Raw genomic sequence first — 18,509 nt, forward strand, 5'->3', positions numbered from 1 at the left:
TCCTATTGTGTATAAACACTGCCTGAACTTCCAGAGGGGTTGTCTCTCTGGCCTTGCTAGCGTGTATGCCAGCAGCGGGCTTTCCTTTCTTTTTGGCTTCCTTGAATGCCAAGTGAGTAACGTGAATGTCATTATAAAGTGCCATCTTACCTAAGCTGTTCACTTCCTATAGATGTGGTGTGGTATAAAAAATCCCCTGCGATTGCATGATGTATTTTCATTCCCAGGGATATCCTTATAAAACTGGGAGCATGATCAGTAAGAGAAATGGGGAAGCTGCTGCCGGGGCCGTTCCCTAGGTGTGGTTCCAGGAGCCGGCGGTGATCTGATGAGCCCTGTCTAGCTCATGTCTTGGCTGCTGAGGCCGCTTGTCCTTGCACATCAGAGCTCCCTGAAGGAGGGCCTGACCAGCAAGCCTGACTTGAAATACATGAGATTGCACAGAGGGCTTTGCCTCTGGAATTATTTTCTGGCACTGTATTCACCATATCCATGTTTACTGTCAGCGTAACCAGTCATTTCTGCAGATGTGCTTCTACTTTGGAGGCTTAGTGTTTCTGACCCGCTTGCTCTAGCTGTCACAGAGATGCTGGGGCTGTTACCTAACTGGGTGTGTGCGTCAAGCTGGTGATGAAGCAGAGCAGCAGCTCTCTTGAGGTTTGGCAGAAAATAGTTGTTTTTTTTTTTAATTCTTGACATTTTTCTTGGCAAAAACAAAAGGAAGCTTTAGCAGGTAGAAGGTTGTTGCCTCGCCACAGAAACATGTTCTCACATATGACTGCTGCAAGGGCAAAACCACTAGCTGAGCCCAGCCCTAACTGTGGCCAGTATTTGCTCTCCTGGTTAGTGATTAAAAACCCTATTCTCATTGGATCATGAGACACAGGAATATTAAGCTTATACCAGTCAGCTCTTTAAACAGTGTTAAATGCTGACTTTCTTAAACCAGATTTGAAAAAAAAAAAAAAAAAAAGGGCTGGTAACAGAAATAAAGAGGGATTTCCAAAGAACTCAGTATTAATCTCTCTCTTTTTGTTAAAGTTTCAAAGATGAGCACTTTGGAAAATGATGCCCAGTGTGGCTGGATTGATCAATGGGAAATGACTATCCAAACTGATTCAGGCCAATGAGCGGGTCCGCGCTTAACAAAATTGAGCTGGAAATTTCTAATTGAACTGGGTTAACCATGTATGCACCTCAGGTCTCTAAAGATAAGTATTTGGAGCTTTATTTTCTTCCAGTGCTTTGCACATAGTGTCATTTGTGTAAAATGCTAATAGTGATGTGCTAGTGCTTTATGCTCACCTTACACTCATTTACCATTTACTTTGAAATCAAATAAGGTTCAGTACTGGTGAGCCAGTCCCTAAAGGTGGCTAAGTGACTAGTTTCAGAATCTGTTCTTGTTAGGTATTTGGCTTTCTGGAAACCTTTTATTATTGAATTTAGTTATGAATACAGTTTTCTTGTGCAAACAGATGTCAATAATAATTTTTTCTGCACGTCTTAGTTGTGCAAACATGAAAACACTTTTGCAAAGTTAATGCTAAGAGCAGAGGAAGGTAGCCTGCAAGTACTGCTGATACACAGGTTTATACATAGAGGTAAATTTTTAAGTTGTTCAGACTTCCTGTTTTTTGAGATAAAACAAAATACTAAAGCTAACAAAATACATCTGCTTGCAGGTTTGTCTTTACTTATTCCATCTTCCTCCTCTGACCTCAAGAAGTCCCAATTCCTGTGTTGAATGTTTTAGGATTGCTGCTACCATGATACCCGCCACGTCCCACACGAGTCCACAGCCACCACCTCTGACCCGACACCTCTGCAGCTGCCCTCTCTGTCTGTCCGCTACCTGTTGGGCCAGAAACAGTGTGTCCTGCGGCTCTTGCAGGTTGCTTGCATGCTTGCTGGCTGGCGGGGAGAGGAGGGTGCTGCCTGCCCCGCTGGCAGCCGGTGGAGAGCACAGAACCTCCTTCCTCTTTGGAGGCAGGGAGTTCATCTGGGTTTCTCTCTGCCCTCCTCAGTCTCAGATTTGCACAAAGCATGCGGGGTTTTAATAATCTCTGAGACCTCTGTCTTTCTGCCAGTTTTGGCTGAAATGGGCTGGTAAGGTTAAATCACAGGTGGATGCAAGGACAGCACGATCGCGTAAGCCTTTTTTCTTAAGAAACCCGGCTGACTAAGCCTCTGACTTTGGTACTGGAGGACAACTTGTAGTTCTCTGTAATTCTGCATCCCTCCAGGAACCCAAAGGTTCAGAACCTACAAGGCAATACAAACACTCAGGAGGCAGGCTTTTTGATGTGTTGTTTTCATATACTGTTTGATTGTTTGTTTTTTTTTTTAAAGACATTTTTGTTGTTTGCGGGGGCCTAGCTTGTGGTACTTAAATATGTGCATTGGCAATGCTGTAGAGTTTCAGCTGACCTTGCAAGAATTTTCTCCTGTGCTTATTACCAGATTTATCCTAAGGAGCAATGAGCTGTTGGTGGTATATTTTGGCATCTGGATGTGGATGACAGAACGTGCAAAGAAGCTGCCAAAGGAAGTTATTTTGAAACTGGTGGATGATTAAACTTTCAGAGTCATTTTTAATGTGAATACAATTAGAAGAAGATGTTAAAGCAGGGATGCCAGTTTTTAAAGTTTACATTATACCCATAAACCAGGCTACAGATACTTGCTACTCAGCTTTTCTCCAGCAAGCTGGATGCCTAGTGGAATGTTTAGGTTGTTTTGCTGTTTTGTTCTACTTTTTCCTTCTTGACAGATGTTTTGTGATGTGATGCAGCTGGTTGGACTGGTCATTGCCATTACAAGCTACAAGCAAGGAGGTGGCGTTCAGAGCTGGGAGACTGAGAACAGGGTTTGAGACTGAATCACCAGAAGGGATGTGGTGAAGATTCACTGACACTTGCAGTTGTATTGGCTGGACCAGTGGATTTCAGGCTCGCAGTTTTTAATATGAGTAGATAGATGCATGCATGTACAATGGGGTCCAAGGTACTACAGACAAATGTATTTGGTGTTGTACACCAAAGATGCCATTCCTGCCTGGGAAAACTTGGTCTGTTATGCCAAGTGGTGACTCATGAGTGAGAGGGAAGGAATCCATACAGATATATACAGCTGTGAAAACGTATGTATTTTTAATTCGTCAGAATAGCAAGTGTCCTCTGTTCCCATCTGCCCTTCATCCATGGCTTTTTGAAGAGGGTAATTTCTGTGAAGTTTGGTTAGTGGTAATGCAGTTGTTTGTTGGACATCATTGCACAAAGGGACACATTACAATGACGGCATAGATTGATTTCTCCCGTCACAAAGTCTGTCTCAAACCTGCAAAGGGATTTGTGTGAGTGGATTTTCTCCAAAGGAGAAAGCATTGAATCTTCACACTACTTCTGTGAAAAACTTCGTACAAGCAGGATTTGTTCTGTTTGAAAAGTTTGACCTTTCATGGGGCAAATTCAGGTCCGATAAATTTAACAGCAGAAATACCCTTCGATTTCAGTAGAACCAGAAGAGATTCACTAGCATGCAAGACCTCAAGCGTTTGGAGAAATGTACAGAGCTGTTGGTGGGAAGTCCTGCAGGGAACCGTCGGAAACTGGTTTGGGGGCCAGTCTAGAATAGCCAAGAGCGCATCACAGGAGAGCAGGTCAGTCCCTGGCCTGTGCAGGGGCTCCGCATTTATTTTACCTGATGTTCACTGCACAGTGCACTTCAGCTTGTACTGAACCAAATGAACCTGGATTATTTAAATAGCAAGGCAAAGAGATTAGAGTTTCAAAACCTGGTAAAGCTTTTTCAGAGGTTAATGCTGCTTCAGGTTCCATGGCTCTTCAGCTGTAATGCTTTTAGCTATTTTCTTGAAATTATTCTGCAGGATGGGTTTCTTTTTTTTCCTCTCAAGAGTTCGCTGTTCATTTCTTTCCCTGCCTTGATTGACTTCTATCCCTAAAAGTAATACAGAGAAGTGGAAGATATGGCACTGAAAAGTAACTGCTTGTAACTGTTCAGGAGCTATTGTTGCCTGTCTGACCTTTAGTTTGCTAGAGAGGCGAGCCTTTGCCAACCATTCTGCTCTATGAAGCTGGTTAGTTTAGGAAAGAGTAACACCAAGGCTCTTTTCAAATTCAGATTTTTCTTTAGGAAAGTAAACTGGGAAACGCAATTCTTTCTTTAATTGGAAAAGCAAGGTATATTTGACTTCCTTTAAGAATAATTAAAAAGTAGTCTAGTTTCATTTTGGAAAGCAACTTTATACTGAAAATCTCTCCGAACTTTTAGCTCATTCTCCCTTGAGCTTTGTGGACCATCTGGCCAATAGGGTTTTTGAAGGGAATAGGAAGTGACTGCTTGCGAGATTAGTGCCATGTAGTTCATCTCGTACAGCGCTCATTCAGAAATCTGGTGACTGATGTGTTTTTTCACAGACTAATTCTATCTGTTAGCTCCCTTCTTGTTTTTGCAGATGATACCTCAAATAGAGCCAAATGAAGACACTGAGAATAGGTGCCTCCACCTCCAAGTGAAATGCTATGTGAAGGCGTGTACATGTGAGAGAGAAAAATAAGACCTTTCTTTGGACAGATAGCAGATCTGCTGAACTCCACAGCAGAACTTGATAAATTGAGGATTTTGCCTTCAGGATTCACCTTAGGTAAAGAGAGTTGCAGGAGGCTCTTTGTCCTGAAGTATTTAAGGAAAGGCTCATAGACCACAAAAGAAACCCATCAGATGCCCCACTGATTTTTAGTATTGGAGCATCTGTGTGTTATTTTCACAGTGCATTTTAATGCTACTCAGCACACTGGCTAAAGGGCTGCCTGTCCCGTGGGGAGTCGTGTTTGCTCTCTCACACAGCTACGTGTAACAGAGAGACATATCCACGTGCCATTGTAATCTGTGCAAGAAGAATACCAGCAGAACTGTAGTGAAAAAGTGAATCACTTTTAAAAATTGTTGTAGCTGCAGTCATCTCGGCTGGAATTTTTTGTCAGAGCTGTGTACCCTTTAAAAAAAACCTCTAAAAACTCAATTTTAACCTGTACAGAAGCTCATCCATGTTTTACATTGTATGTGAGTGAAAATTCAAGTGAATTACAGCTTCTATTTTACCCGAAGGATTTTTATCGTGATTTCTAAAAATTCAGTGATGCAATTACTGAGAGTTTATATGTGCATGCAAACTTGTATTTATGTGGGATAGAAGGCTATTAAATCCTTCTTTATTAGGATGAATCTGGGAAGGCTGCATTACTTCCAAAGTTATAACATGAATTTAATAACATGAGATTTGTAACTGATTTGTGCAGCTTGACCTTCAGAGCTTCACGGTGGTGGTGAGCCAAAAAACCGTCCTTTGGACTCCTGCTCCAAAAGGCCAGGCACCTTTCAGCTGACGTGAAGTCAAACCTCTGCTTCCCTTTAACGAGTTGGGGCTGGTGAGACACAGTTAACCAGTTGTGGCTTAGTCCAGCAGAGATGTGCTGCATGTAGATGTCCTCTAGTTTCCTGTATTTCTGTAAATGGATGAGTCAAACAGTGAAAATTCACTGGCGTGAAGGAATTTCTACCTCACCCGAGCCTTAGTTGCTGGACAGGCCTCAGACTATAAAATGAGAGGTTTCCAAAGTCCGAGATTTTTTTTTTTTTTCCTAAGCCATTTATTTCTTTAGATGAACAGCAGTTGGGTGCCACAGACCTCAGCTTTCATAAATCATCGTTGGGCCGCGCAGGTGCCGAGCGGGGCTGGCGTGGTGCCAGGGCGCTTGCAGCCCGGCCAGCGGCCCGCAGCGGAGGGGAGCCCAGCTAAGCGGCCCCGGCGGCCGGCAGGCAGCCCACGCGCCTTCCGCCGCAGGCACCGCCGAGCCAGGGAGCCGTTCGGAGGAAGAAAGGCTCCTGTGTTTGCGAACTCGCCGCTTTCTTGGCACGGCTAGATAGCAGCATCCTTATATAATTGCATTTCTGAGGTTGGGAACCCTACAGCATGTTTCAGCAGATGTTAAGAGGCGTGACAAATGTTTAAACCCCGGATGAATGGCAAGGCTGTTTAAACCGTTACTTATGTAAATACTGAAATTTAGGCTTAAAGAAATCAGGTTTTATGTCTCAGTAAATAAAATGTGAAGAAGGAGGATAAACTGAACAGCCTGCTTTTCACACCTCTCCTCCCATCCACTCTCTAAATTGCTCTCTAGATCTGCATTTAGCCCCCAAAACGTTGCTTTTCTTTCTGCCCTGGTCATAGCTGCTGTTCAGGGAGCTTGGCCAAGCGCAGGCTTTGCTGCGGGAGCATGACGAAATCCCCCTGGAGTTCAGGGACCTGAAGCACACCCTTGAACTCAAGCTTAACTGGCTGATTGCCTGCGTGGAGGACAACAGGAATTTTAGAGAATTTTAATCTTCCCCTCGGACTCCCCTGAAGTATTTCCAGATATGAAAGAGCGTGGGCCAGATGCAGCCCTGTTAGAGTCAGTGGGAGCCTGGCCCTTCCCCAGGAGCAGCTCTACCACCCGCAGCCCTGCCTGTCCGCGGGCAGCGTAGCCCCAGGCGCAGCAGTGGCTGCTGGCCCGAGACTTAGCTGTAGGAGCTACATGCTGCAGCTCCAAAATGCCCTCTGTTCACCATCAAAGGCTACGGGGTTTTTTTTAGCATTCCTTGGGAAGAATGCTCCTGATCTTCATTCCTCCACAGGCCTTTACTGGCAGGTATATCAGGGGATCCCATAGCTTTCAGAGGAACCGAAGAGATTATCCCTGTCCCAGTTCTGCATGCCTTTCATGATGTTTGGAAACTTCAGATGGCGGTAGGACTTCTAAAGGCCCATGTCTGCATTTCGCAGAGTGCTGGGGAAGCCACAGGGATGGTACTTCCCAAATTCCTCTAAATGAGCAGGGGAGCGCAGGAGATGACGCTGAGTGTTCTGGTTTTGAATAAGTAGTGGACAAAGTTATTTCCTTCATATCATGACTAGCATGATATTTTCAAAAGTGTTGAGTGTTTAGCTTGCCTGTGCTAACCGCAGCGTGAATTGCCTTGGGGGGGGCAGATTGTAGCCAGGGCCGATGCTTTGGAACCCCCCAATCGACCTCTGGTCCAGTCCTCGACGATTCAGCAGCAGCCTTGAGTGGTTCGTATTTTGCACGGGGCTGCTAATCTGATCAAAACTGAGTAACATACTGATGTTGCAAAAACATAGATATTCAAATACGTATTTGTTAAAGGGCTTAAATCCATTCCTTTGTTTCTTTTTCTTTTCCCGCTGGTCTGCAGTCAAACACAGACAAACATGAGGCAAAGCAAACAATCTACGTTTCCACTTGTACAATGGGAGGAAGTAGGAACTGAAAGGATAAAGAAAAAAAGCCAAAAAACAAAAAACTGGACACACAAGTGGTTTCTGGTAGCTGAGTGCCTCTTGGGTTTTGCGGTTCATGAGAGCTGTGGTATAGCCATTTGCTGCAGGGGTGAAAAAAATGTCCTTTTCCTGCAGTGATCAAGGGTGTTCTGCCCAGTGTCATTAAAATGACCCTGATGCATCCCTTCTCTCTAGCCCACGTGGACTTTGCTAGAATTTTAAATAGCTGATAAAAGTTAGCCAAGAGAAGAGACGGCAAAATATAATGTGTTGCTTTTTTACTATACTATATGTTTTATATATATACTATATATTTTACTATAGGAAGCCCTATACTAATGCTAACTAGTTGTCTTCTGTAGTGTTAAGAGTTACAGTGGGTTTTTTTTGTTGTTTGGTTAAGATAGTGACATGGCAGTTGAGAGAAATTCCAAATTTTTGTGCTTATTAACCCTTAAATTTTATAAAGCTAATATTTTCGTTTCAGATGAACGCACAATATTTTCTACCTCTGAGACAAGAGAAAACAAAGTTGGAGGCGAAAACAGTGGGAGGGGTGGAATGGCCTGCTTTGCACAGAAATAGGGCAGTGGTATTTGCTAGCAAAGGAGCTTGTTTTTCGCTGAATATTCAACTCATTTTTCCTACATACATTTGCTAATCTACAAAATTACTCTTTTTTGGTTTGGAATACAGTGTAATGTCTTGATTTTTGAGTAATTTTTCTTTTTTCTTTTTTAATAAATAGTACAAAGCTCTAATAATTCTTCATTAATGTAACTTACTTTTGCCTTATAGTCCACTGAATGTTATTAATTAACTTTCATTCTCTATAGATCTACGGGCAAACTTGTTAGATTTTACTGTTAGTGTTTCGTGACTTCAGTTTAGGGGCATGCTAAATAGTGTTCAGCTTTATAGTTTGGCCTATATTTCTCCTGAAAGTGTGCTAAATCTTATCTAACTTCTTAGAACATATCCAATGATAAAGTAGTATGAGAATTAGCATATAGAGAGAAAAAAAAAAAAACATGTAAACCTTGAAGGGCATGTCTTGATTATTTACAGTGTATTAATATTTACATTGTTCACCACAATATTGTTCACTGGCCAGCTGTGGACAAGGATGGTCTTGCTTTGCACGCTTTATCTTCCCTGGTAAGAAGACACCTTTGGTTAGTTCTGAAGGCAACATTACATTTAAGTCAATCAAGCAGTCCCAGTTCAACCTAAGACTTTGGCTAGTGGTATCTAATATTAGACAGCCCGAGGGCAGCAGAGATCCGTTAGGTTGCTGATGTAGCAATTCAGGAGCTTGCTCTGATGCTGCAATCTGGGCTTTATGCTCTTTCTCTTGCTATCACCATGTTAATGGCGGAAACAGCTATCCCATTGCCATTCAGAGAGGGTGCTTATGGTGGAAAGGGAAGGGAAGCTGCCCCAGCAGGAGCCTTCATGCTACATTGGTTAAGTGTTTTGAGTGAGTCTGGAAGTTGGGTGCTGAAGGGAGGGTGCGTGTGAAAGGACAAGTACGTTGCGTCCACATCGACCAGAATAGAAAGAGCATTCAGGCAGTGCAGCTGGGCTGTGATTTTGCAGAAGTCCTTGTGTCTTGCACTGCTGGTGTGAGAGCAGTCCCTTACAAGGAGGGTGCGCTACAGCTGGAAATTGGAGCTAAGGGTTACGCCAGAGCTGACCTGGGGCAAGGCCTGGGCTTTCGGGTCTCGGCACCTCTCGGTATCACAAAGAAAGGAAGAAAAGGTGTAGAGGAATACGATAGTTTGATTTGCATCTCTAGAATACGACAGACATCCAGAGACACTGTGACAGAAGTGCCAACAAGACTTTATAATGCCAGTCAAAGTAGGCTTTCTGAGGCCATGATCAGAAGTATAACCCCACTCCCACCAGGTGTGTCCTGTGTTCTTCATGGGGATTAAAAAGAAAGCTTTTAGAAACTGGTAATTATCTGCCAAGGGTTGAGGGTCTTTCTTCCAATGAAGCTATCGGAATTGATGTTGTAGATTGTTTGTTAGAGTTTAAAATGATGTAATCATGAAGAATTTGATCATTACTAAAACCCAGTGCTAGTCTTCAGTGCATGAGCTACCCTGAGCTCTGCCTCAGACCACTAACTAGCAAAAACAAGCTATAAACTTCCAAACTCTTAATGTCTTGTTCCTCGGTGTTTATTCCTGTCCCATTTAAATTTTCTCATTACTACTGTTTTTGTAGCTGGAAGACTCCAGCCATGACTGCAGCGGGTTCTCTCACGTCCTTCCTCTTGGCTCTTTTTGGTACCAGCTGCCAAGAAGAGGAGCGCAGACCGGTCAGTCTTCCTGGCAGAGCTTTCCTATAAACCGTCACAGACTGACGCTGCTCGGCACCAAAACGCTGCAGCTCCAGGTGTCCCAACCCCGTATGCTTGTTTACATTAGTCAAGAGCCCAGGGGACAGCAGGATGTCCGTTGTGAGCAGCCATGTGCTGGAAAACAGTGGCTGTGTCTAGACTGCAGTGAAAGGGCGGTATATCTGCCAGTTTTTGCTTTTGGCGTCCTCCTTCCTGCCCTGCTGAGCTGCCGGCGTAGCCTGGGGAGCCCGTGGCAGCTGTGCTAGAGGCTGCTCGTGCCTACCTGCAGCATGAGCGATCGGCAAGGCTTGTGTTTGCAGGCCGGCTCCGGGGCTGGTGTTAGCAAGTGTTGCTCATCTCTTCTAAAGAGCTGAGCCTAAGCAGAAAAGACTTCTGTAGGTGGAAAAGGAAACAGAAGGATCGTGACTTCGTTAGGGTCACGTGGCACAGAACATGGAGTTTCCCGAAGCCCCGTGCAGAGTATTGTTCTTTTGGAGCGTTGTCTCTCAGAGGCTTTCCTTGTGTTACCAGGATGGAAAGGGTGGAGAGGAGAGGGGCAAAAGGGTGGGTCCCATCCACCGGAAAACGGAGCTGGCAGTTTGTCAGCAAGGGCAGTGCCACACTGATTTACCTGAGATGGGCTCAAATTTCAAAGTTCCTAAGTGGGTTTTGAACAGGAAACCAACTTGCTGAAGTTCCCTTGCAGTAACAGCTTGCAGCTAAACAGCTGAGCCTTCACCCTGCTCTTGGACCTGTGAGAGGAGCCTCTGCATGAAAAAGTGCTCTGGTCCTGTAAGCCTTCTCCATCTTGAACCGTCCAGGATGTTCTCTCAAGTACAGACCCTAGATGTGCATGTAAGGTCCTAGGAGTGGTGTCTACCAGTTTTCTGGATTACCCAGGCAGGCAGTGCTGTCTAAAGGATCACCTGGGACTCATGTAGCCCCTGCCCGGGTGTTTCCACCTATTTGTGCCTGTGTGCAGTGTCAGTGCGCTGCATGTGCGGTGTGGCTGACAGCAGCCTGTGTTCAATATGAAATTGCCCTGGGCGTGAGCACTGAGGTGCAAGGTGGCAAGTGCTGAGGCTTCTGGCATCTCTGAGATATCCCTGCACATAGGAGTCTTGCAGCCTTGCCAAACACAGTGCTTTTAAGGGAGGGAAGGCTGAGGTGGTGCTTCTGGCTCCAGAAAGGAAATGGAGGCAGATGGGGGACTTTCACACGGTCAAAACTACCAGCCTTGTGTTGTGCTGGGATCCTAGAGCAGACAGCCTCTGCCCTTTGCGTGCACGTTTTCCTGCTGCAGTTAAAAATGGGGGCAGCTACAGCAAACAGACCCAGAAATGTGGAACTACATGAGCACCTGTTGCCAAAAAGGAAGCGTGTGATAGGCTTGCTGTGGGCTGCCTTGGCACCGAGCACAGCGGTGACACGAGAGGAGGGGAGGGGGGTCGGTCACAGGACATCTGCGTTGCATGGTCTGTACTTTAAATTGTCCGTTTTGGATCTGTCAGATCACTAGCGGGGAGACCACCCTGTGGAAACTGTTGTTCACCCCTAGGAGAAGAGGGGCGTGCAGGATGTGGGAGGGAAGTTATCAAACCAGACTTTCCAGATGTGATCCACTGGTGGAAGTGTCTTACCATCTGCAGCACATGTCGCTGAGAAATGGGACCTTGGGTATCTATTTGTAATAGTGGCCTGAGCCTGAGAGTCCCAGAAATTTTTGCTTGGGCCTAATAGGAAGGAGCGTTGTCTGTAACTGAGTGCATCTTTATATAAATATACTTAACGCCTGTAAAGCCCTTTTATCAGCTAGTGGCTTGACAACCAATGCTGGTACTCTTTTTCAATCTACATAGAATAATAGGTGTCTTGACTCTTAGCAGAGGATGTAGATAAATGTTGCCTTTAACCAATTGAATTAAGAAGATAAATGCATATGTAGTAGAAATACCATCGAATGACCTGTCCCATTCCGTGTATATGTCTCCCTGTTGAGATAATGCAAGTTGGAGCTCATCAGAGCCAGAGCTCTGGCACGAAGCATCTTCGACAAATGTGGCTGTGATGAACAGCGTGCAAATTTAAAAAATGCATATAGCTGACTCCAGGTTTGCAGAGTGTTAATGTAGTGACTAACTGGCAGTTGCAACAGACTTGATATGGAGATATTTGAGGGAGGAGAGAAGGAATTTAGCTGGACTCAAAGCTAATGGGGGAATATTCTTCCAGCTTGGATACCTCACCAAAATGTAGGCAGGAACTTCAGTTTTAGAAAGTCATTGCGCTTCAGAATTGTTCAATTCTAAGCTCTGTATGAGCGTGATAGTGTTTAATGCTGTATTCTTGGGTAGGAATATGAGTGATCTGCAGATGTAACCCTTGAATGTTTTGGCTGCATTCTCAAGAGTCGTAATATGCTCTCAAACTGAACATTTGGGTGAAAGATGAGACCTGTTAGTGAAAGAGGGTCCCACAGACTGCTCCACTCAGCCTGATTTCTGAAATGTGCAACACTTAAATCACAGCAGATTGATTCCCTTTAGTGACCTGGAGAGGGTGAGCTCCCATAGATTGCACAGAGGGCTGGCAGTGCGATGCCTCGTGTGCTTCCTTCCTTTGGAATATGTCTCTGGATTGAATCAAAAATGATGAACTTTTGTAGGTTCTCTTCTCTCTGGAAGTAAGCGCATCTATTGATCTCATTCAGTCAGGAAACTGTTAAAACAGTCAGGCGGTGGCTCCTAGGAGCTTTAAACAAAAAATCCGGAATACCACCTCTCTAAAAACAATTCAAACATGCTCAACCTTGTGGCTGCAACAGAAGCAGCAATGCGTATGGGTTCCCATGAACCCTGTCTAACCTCTGAGATTTATTGATGAATGAAAAAATAAGGGGCCAGGCCCTGAAACCCTTCCTTACTTAGGCACTGGTCTCTATGTGGTAACAAGAACTCCAGCGATGGGCTGAAGATGTTTACTACTTTTAAAGATTACCAAGGAAAACAAACTTGAAACAGTTTGAAAAGCCAGTATAAATGAGAGAAACGTGATTTTTTAATTCTGACTGCCAGAATAGTCATAGTCTGTGTATTAAAGCAACTGTAACATGCAATTTATTAAGCTGCACAGGCGTCAGTGGGTCTTCCTCATGTGAACACGTCTCCCTGAGTAGACTTGAACCCTCGTAACACACAGTCTTGCAAAAGCACACTCACCTTTTCATGCACAGCCACTGTTTATGGGGAAAATACGGTGTGGGAACTGTTGTTGTTTGGTGAGACATTAGACGTTGCTTCTGCTCCTTTTTCGTAACCAATGAACTAGACACTCGGTGTCTGGGGAGGAGAAGGCTCTCTAAAATAAAATATAGGAGGTCTCCTGGGTGATTTGATTATTTTGCCTCCAGTGGCTGAGCCTATTACCATGTTTCTTGCTACATTTTGCTTTGGCATTATTTAAAGGAAAAGGGATTTTTTGGTGTATATTGGGATGATCTCAGAGAGAAGTGGAAATGCTGGTACGTGCTGTGTAATTCTGCCACGTTGTGTTTGTTGCCTACCTTAGCAGGTGCAGAGCCTTTGGAGGAGTTCCATCTCTCGGTCTAAGATAAGAACTTTGCAATTGGAACTATGAACCCTTTATTTTAGGAAAATGTGCAGGTATAATTGAAATCAGTAAACCACATTTTGCCAAAGTGGTGTTAAAATTAGTATCCAATGATTAAAATGCTATAGATATGTATATTTGGCTACGCTTTCCAAGGTATTCTATTTTTTCCTTTTCTTTCTTTTTTCTGGTCTCAGAATCCACTCCTTTAAGATGAACGTTGAAAGTGAGAGGCAAATGTATCTATATGTTAATCTTTTCATGAAGTTATCTTGCTGCCCTCTGCAGCAGACTTCTGCAGACAGACTTCTGGGGGGCTGGGGGAGGGGAATAGAAGGGAGGTTCTGAAACTTGACGCAGCCAAGAGATGTGGAAAGCCCTTTTTGCAAAGCTGTGATAATAGTTGTTGAAAGTAAGTTGTGGCGATTTGAAAATCAGAGCGAACCAACAGGAATCAGTTTTTACTGCTCCTTTACTCTGTGCTCGTCTCCTTTCCCCCTCTTGAGAGGGGTTTGGAGTCTCATGTGCGTTGGGCCTCTCTCTGTTTTGCTACAGGATAAAGGGGTATAAAAGAGAGCGTAAGGGTGAGAAGTGCGTATAGTTAATGTAATTTACCTCCATGTAAAGGCAGCTTTACCCAGTCAGAGAGCGTTTACTGAAGGTGAGCCTACGTGGAAGGATGACTGGATATGGGCCAATGTGTTTCCCTGAGGCTAGTAATAACTTTTCTTCATGTGTGGAAAAGCTGGCGCTGAGACAAGGATGGGGAATGATCCTGCCCTCTCTGCACAGACCGAGCTCGTCTCGGCTTGCAGCCAGCCCCCTTGCGCACATGGGAGCTTTTAGAAATGCAGGAGCAGGAGGGAATTGTGCAGCTCTGTCAGTGGGAGCACATATAGTGTGCCAAGGTGAGGCATGACCCACACAACAAAAGGATGTGCTGATTTCTTTCTCATGAATGCTAATTTTCCAAACCATTTTTTCAGGGTTTAGCATTTCTCATTTATAATGGTAAAAATAAGTGAGACCAGCAGGTTTGCATACGGTGAATGATTGCAGCTCCAAAGTGAAACGTCTGCTCTGCAGAAGAGTTGACCAGGTCTCATGTTTTGAAATCAAAATAGAATGTCAAGCCTTTCCCCCTGCTGTATTCTGCTGAATCTCCAATATCCTGTGCAATGCTAGGCCACTATTGATTTTTTTATTTTATTTTATTTTAGTGAAGAGAAACATATCTCCTTGCTTTATTGCAATTAGAAAGTCAGTGTTGATTCTTGATGTTATTCTTGGCAGAACATACAGCTAACCCAAGCGAGGCTTGTCAGCTAGCTGGGTTGGTTGCCTGCTGTGTGTAGTGGCCAAAGCTGTGGTATTATCAGCATATTTAATTCCCTGGCAAACTTTGGAGTTAAATCAGGGCACTGGTATGTCTAGCAGTACTGTGTTTTGTGGAAGGCGCCCTCTTGCAATAGTGCCAAGCCATTCAATGCCTGGAAACATTTGCAAACAATGGCCTCTGACGAAGGCGCAGCGGCCGAGCGGAGGAAGCTCGCTAACCGGGCTTGGCGTGAGCTGCGATGGATGCTGACCAAGCGCAGGCATCTGTCGGGGCTAGCTCTCATCACCGTGCGATCTGCAGCCAGGCACGCTGTGGTGTGTGTCATGGCTCGGGGAGGGTGTGTCTCGTGTCTCTTCCTCTTGAGGTCTGCGATACTATATAAATCCTATCATTCTAGTTGATGAGAAAGAGCTTTGCAATCCCAGGAGTGCTTCCACAGAAAGAGGACACTTATAAATATACGAAAACTCAGCAGGATTTAGTTTTCTGTAAAAGTAAACATGACTGTGACATATTGCCTGAGAACAAGGAATCATTTTTCTTTGATGCAAAATTGCTTAGTCCTACAAATAACGCTTGTATGCAGTTTTGAACAGATAGGACCTGCGTTTTAAAATGACATCAACCCAGCTTTTAATTTTGCAGGTGTAAATTGCACCTGCAAATCATTTTTGTCTGTGAACTGTAGCATTTCCTATTTACTTTCCTGATTTTTCTGTGGCTTACTTAACTGATGCCAGTTAGTTATTTTGATGTACAGCTTTTCAGGCAGTTATTTCAGGAATAAAATTGCAGTGTCAAAGCTTCCAACCCATTCTGCACGTTAGGCTCATAAGGGAGTGATGGAGGGGAGGAGTTAAGATGTGTAGGCAATCTACTGTTCACACAAATCTCTCCATACCATCCTCCACTATGAGATTAGTGTTGGTTACTATGACAGGACGCTTGTACTTTGCATCTGTTGAGCAGCTTGATCTAACCAGACTGAGCAACTGTGCAATTTACAGCAAGATTTCTGGTTGTATCTCATTTTCTAATTTACATCCTTATGAACCACGTTTGGTCAGTCTCAATATTGTGTTTGCTCGTTCAATGGCTTTATTCCTTGTTTCCTCCCCCTTTTGCTGACTTTATGTTCAAAAACTAGCCACTTATTAAGCAACAGATAACTGGTAATTTTAGAGCAGACAGTGATCACGGAATATAGGCATTTCATGAGTGAAGGGCAGCTATGCATGTAGGCATACACACAATCAAAACCCTGAGTTCCTCCCCACCATCCTAGGGGACTGCATTTCAAGTACAAAGCCTCTGCATGCTTTTCGGGCGGTAGCTGAGCCATAGTTAACTCAGCTGCAATGAGGGTTTTAAAAACTAAGCATTTCACACTAGGAGGCCTTGAAAAAAAATTATGTTTGGCTTTAATTTCTTGCTGGTCATATAGAAGTTGCCAGACTGAAGTCCTGAAGCCCAAAGCTTTCTCGTCACCCTGAGGCGGGCCCGAGCGCGGTGAGTAGGGTGGTGGGGACAGCGCCAGCTGCAGGACGCGTTGCTTCCCCAGCACGTTGCAGTGGTGGATCGCAGGACAAGGAGGTCATTCTGGCTTGGTCCTCCTGGGCTTGTGCTGAGACGTCCCAGAAGAGGAGGTTTGTGGGCTGGCAGCACCTGTTGAATGGGAGTTGGATGGAGACCCGTAAACTCGATCCACATTGTGCTCTGAAAACAGCGGTCTTCCGGCGTTTCTGCTTTGTTTGTGCTAAAAGGGAAATTCAGCCCTGGAAAGGCAACTCACTGAACCGCAGAACATGGTGAGGCCACGGGCCTCATTACGCATTAGCAACCTTCACCTTAGTAATTTTGTATCACACCATGGTTACTGGTATGTCATTGAAAGCAAGTACCCAAATCTAGCTTTGAAATGTACAATATGCTACTATTTATCACAGTGTACGTACTTATTTTACCTACAGTATGCTGTTGTTTTAACAGGGTCGCCATGTTAAGACTGGGCAGCTAGCAGCAATCAAAGTGATGAATGTTACTGAGGTAAGTACAAAACAAACCGAAAAAGCTGGAGTCAAGGTGAGATAGATCATGAGACTGCGAATTATGAAAGATGATCTAGTGGTATAAACTGTGGTTGCTGAGAGCTGGTTCTTGAGTTTTAAAGTCTCGAGAGGTGTTAATACAAACCGATTCTTTGTTTTCAGTCATAACTGACCGAAGGTGGCAAAGCAGTCAGGGAGGGGAATGCACTTCTGTAAATCCTGCTGGTCTGTGATAATGAAGAGGAGAACTCTCTTCCTGCGTAGTTCTGCTTGATTATCTGTTTCCAGAGATAGCAAGTGAAAGGTTTCCTGCAGCTCTGTGCTGCCCCTGCTGTGTGTCATCACGTCCTCTCCCCTGGCGCGCCAGCCATTCCTCAGTGCCATTACCCTGACAGCTAGCAAGAAGGAACATGTTAGAAATGCAAATGTAGCGCTTTTTTATTGTTGTTTGACGGATGAGAGAAGGAGACGCTCTAATTGGCGCTGTCCCCGCTCACATTTGTAAAGTGGTGTCAGTGTTAGCAACTTTTTTGACATCGTGTTCTAAGTATTGATTTTTGTTGCTCCTGCGCAACCAGCAGCGAAGCGGCTTGCCTCCGTCAGACGACATTAGCCTGAGCTCCAGCGAGGTTGGGGAGGCTCCCGACTTCCTTTTCTTGAGTTTGTTGAACACTTGCAGTGCGGCAGGGTGCACCTACTCTCACTTGAGACCCAGTCCCCACTCTGCACTTCTGGCAGCATAGAGGTGCACTGGGCATGAGTGTAAAACTCCAAGATAAAGTTAGAGTCTGCTTGGGATATTGTGGAAGGACCATAGCCTCAAATAAGGAGCAGGTGCCCTGGGCCAAGCCTGGGGTCTGCCGGGGTACATCTGTGGGGATATTTTGGGCAAGCACAAGCTGGGTCTGCCTGCGTTTTCATGTGTCCTTTGATTGTCTCAGAAGACAGGGAAACAAGTTAGTGTCTGCTTGGGCCTTACCACGTGGACCAGGTCCGGGTCAACTTTCTGCATTGGCAGTATGGGAAGGCAGCCCTGAAGGGTCGGTGGTCTGAATCGCACCTCGTTCTTCTGAACTGAGGTGCTACTGGGGGGGTTTCACAAAGCACCTCTGAGGGGTGGTTTAGATGTGGCTGCTGCCTTTGTGAGATGGGTATGTGTAGTCAAGTCGCCTCAGGCTTGCTCTATGCAGAGGAAGGTGAGTTTGTGTGTTTGTTTTTTAATGACTATTACATTAGATTAATGGGGTTTTGCTCTTAGTTCTATAGGTCCATATCTCATCAAGCGCTTTGGTTCGCAGAAATGGCAATCACCAAACACAAGGTTGATGTTTTTGAGGGGAGGGAGAGGGGGTAGGCGTTGCAGACAGATTCCTGAGATCAGGGCACCTCCATGTCCTGACAAAGGAGTCGAAAGGGTAGATCCTGTCAGGGACTCCAGACTGATCCAGATTGCTTCCGTGCCTTGCTGGGTCAGTCAGTAGTGTTTGAGGGTTGGCCAAAGATGTCGCTTAGGGGTTATAGTGTTAACGCGAGTGACAGTCCCTTCCTTGATGAAACAATTGAAGCAAAAACTGCAGGAAGGGAACCTTGGAAAGATTTCCTTCCCTTTGCTATGCATGACAGCCTACTTTGCATGTAAGCAACGAGATGCAGTGCCCAGCAATGCTTGCTTGGAAACAAAATTTAAATTGAAGATAATCTAGTGGTCCAGATTCAGGAATTCACATTGACAGATCTGCATGGTTTGAGAAACAAAAAGCAGCTGTAAGCTCACTTAGTGAACTGGTTAGGCTTGAT

At 44.8% G+C, this 18,509-nt stretch overlaps 1 protein-coding gene across 2 annotated transcripts in view; it reads left to right on the forward strand.

Moving 5' to 3' along the window:
* NRK (Nik related kinase) overlaps window positions 1-18,509 on the forward strand; it is a 109,653-nt gene that overhangs the window by 19,764 nt on the left and 71,380 nt on the right. For both annotated transcript variants that reach the window (XM_068956746.1, XM_068956745.1), the window contains exon 3: window positions 16,654-16,710. In XM_068956746.1, the coding sequence (XP_068812847.1) occupies window positions 16,654-16,710 (57 nt within the window). The remainder of the gene's footprint in view (window positions 1-16,653; window positions 16,711-18,509) is intronic.

This window comes from Struthio camelus, chromosome 11 (genome assembly GCF_040807025.1).
Source record: "Struthio camelus isolate bStrCam1 chromosome 11, bStrCam1.hap1, whole genome shotgun sequence".
NCBI lineage: Eukaryota > Metazoa > Chordata > Aves > Struthioniformes > Struthionidae > Struthio > Struthio camelus.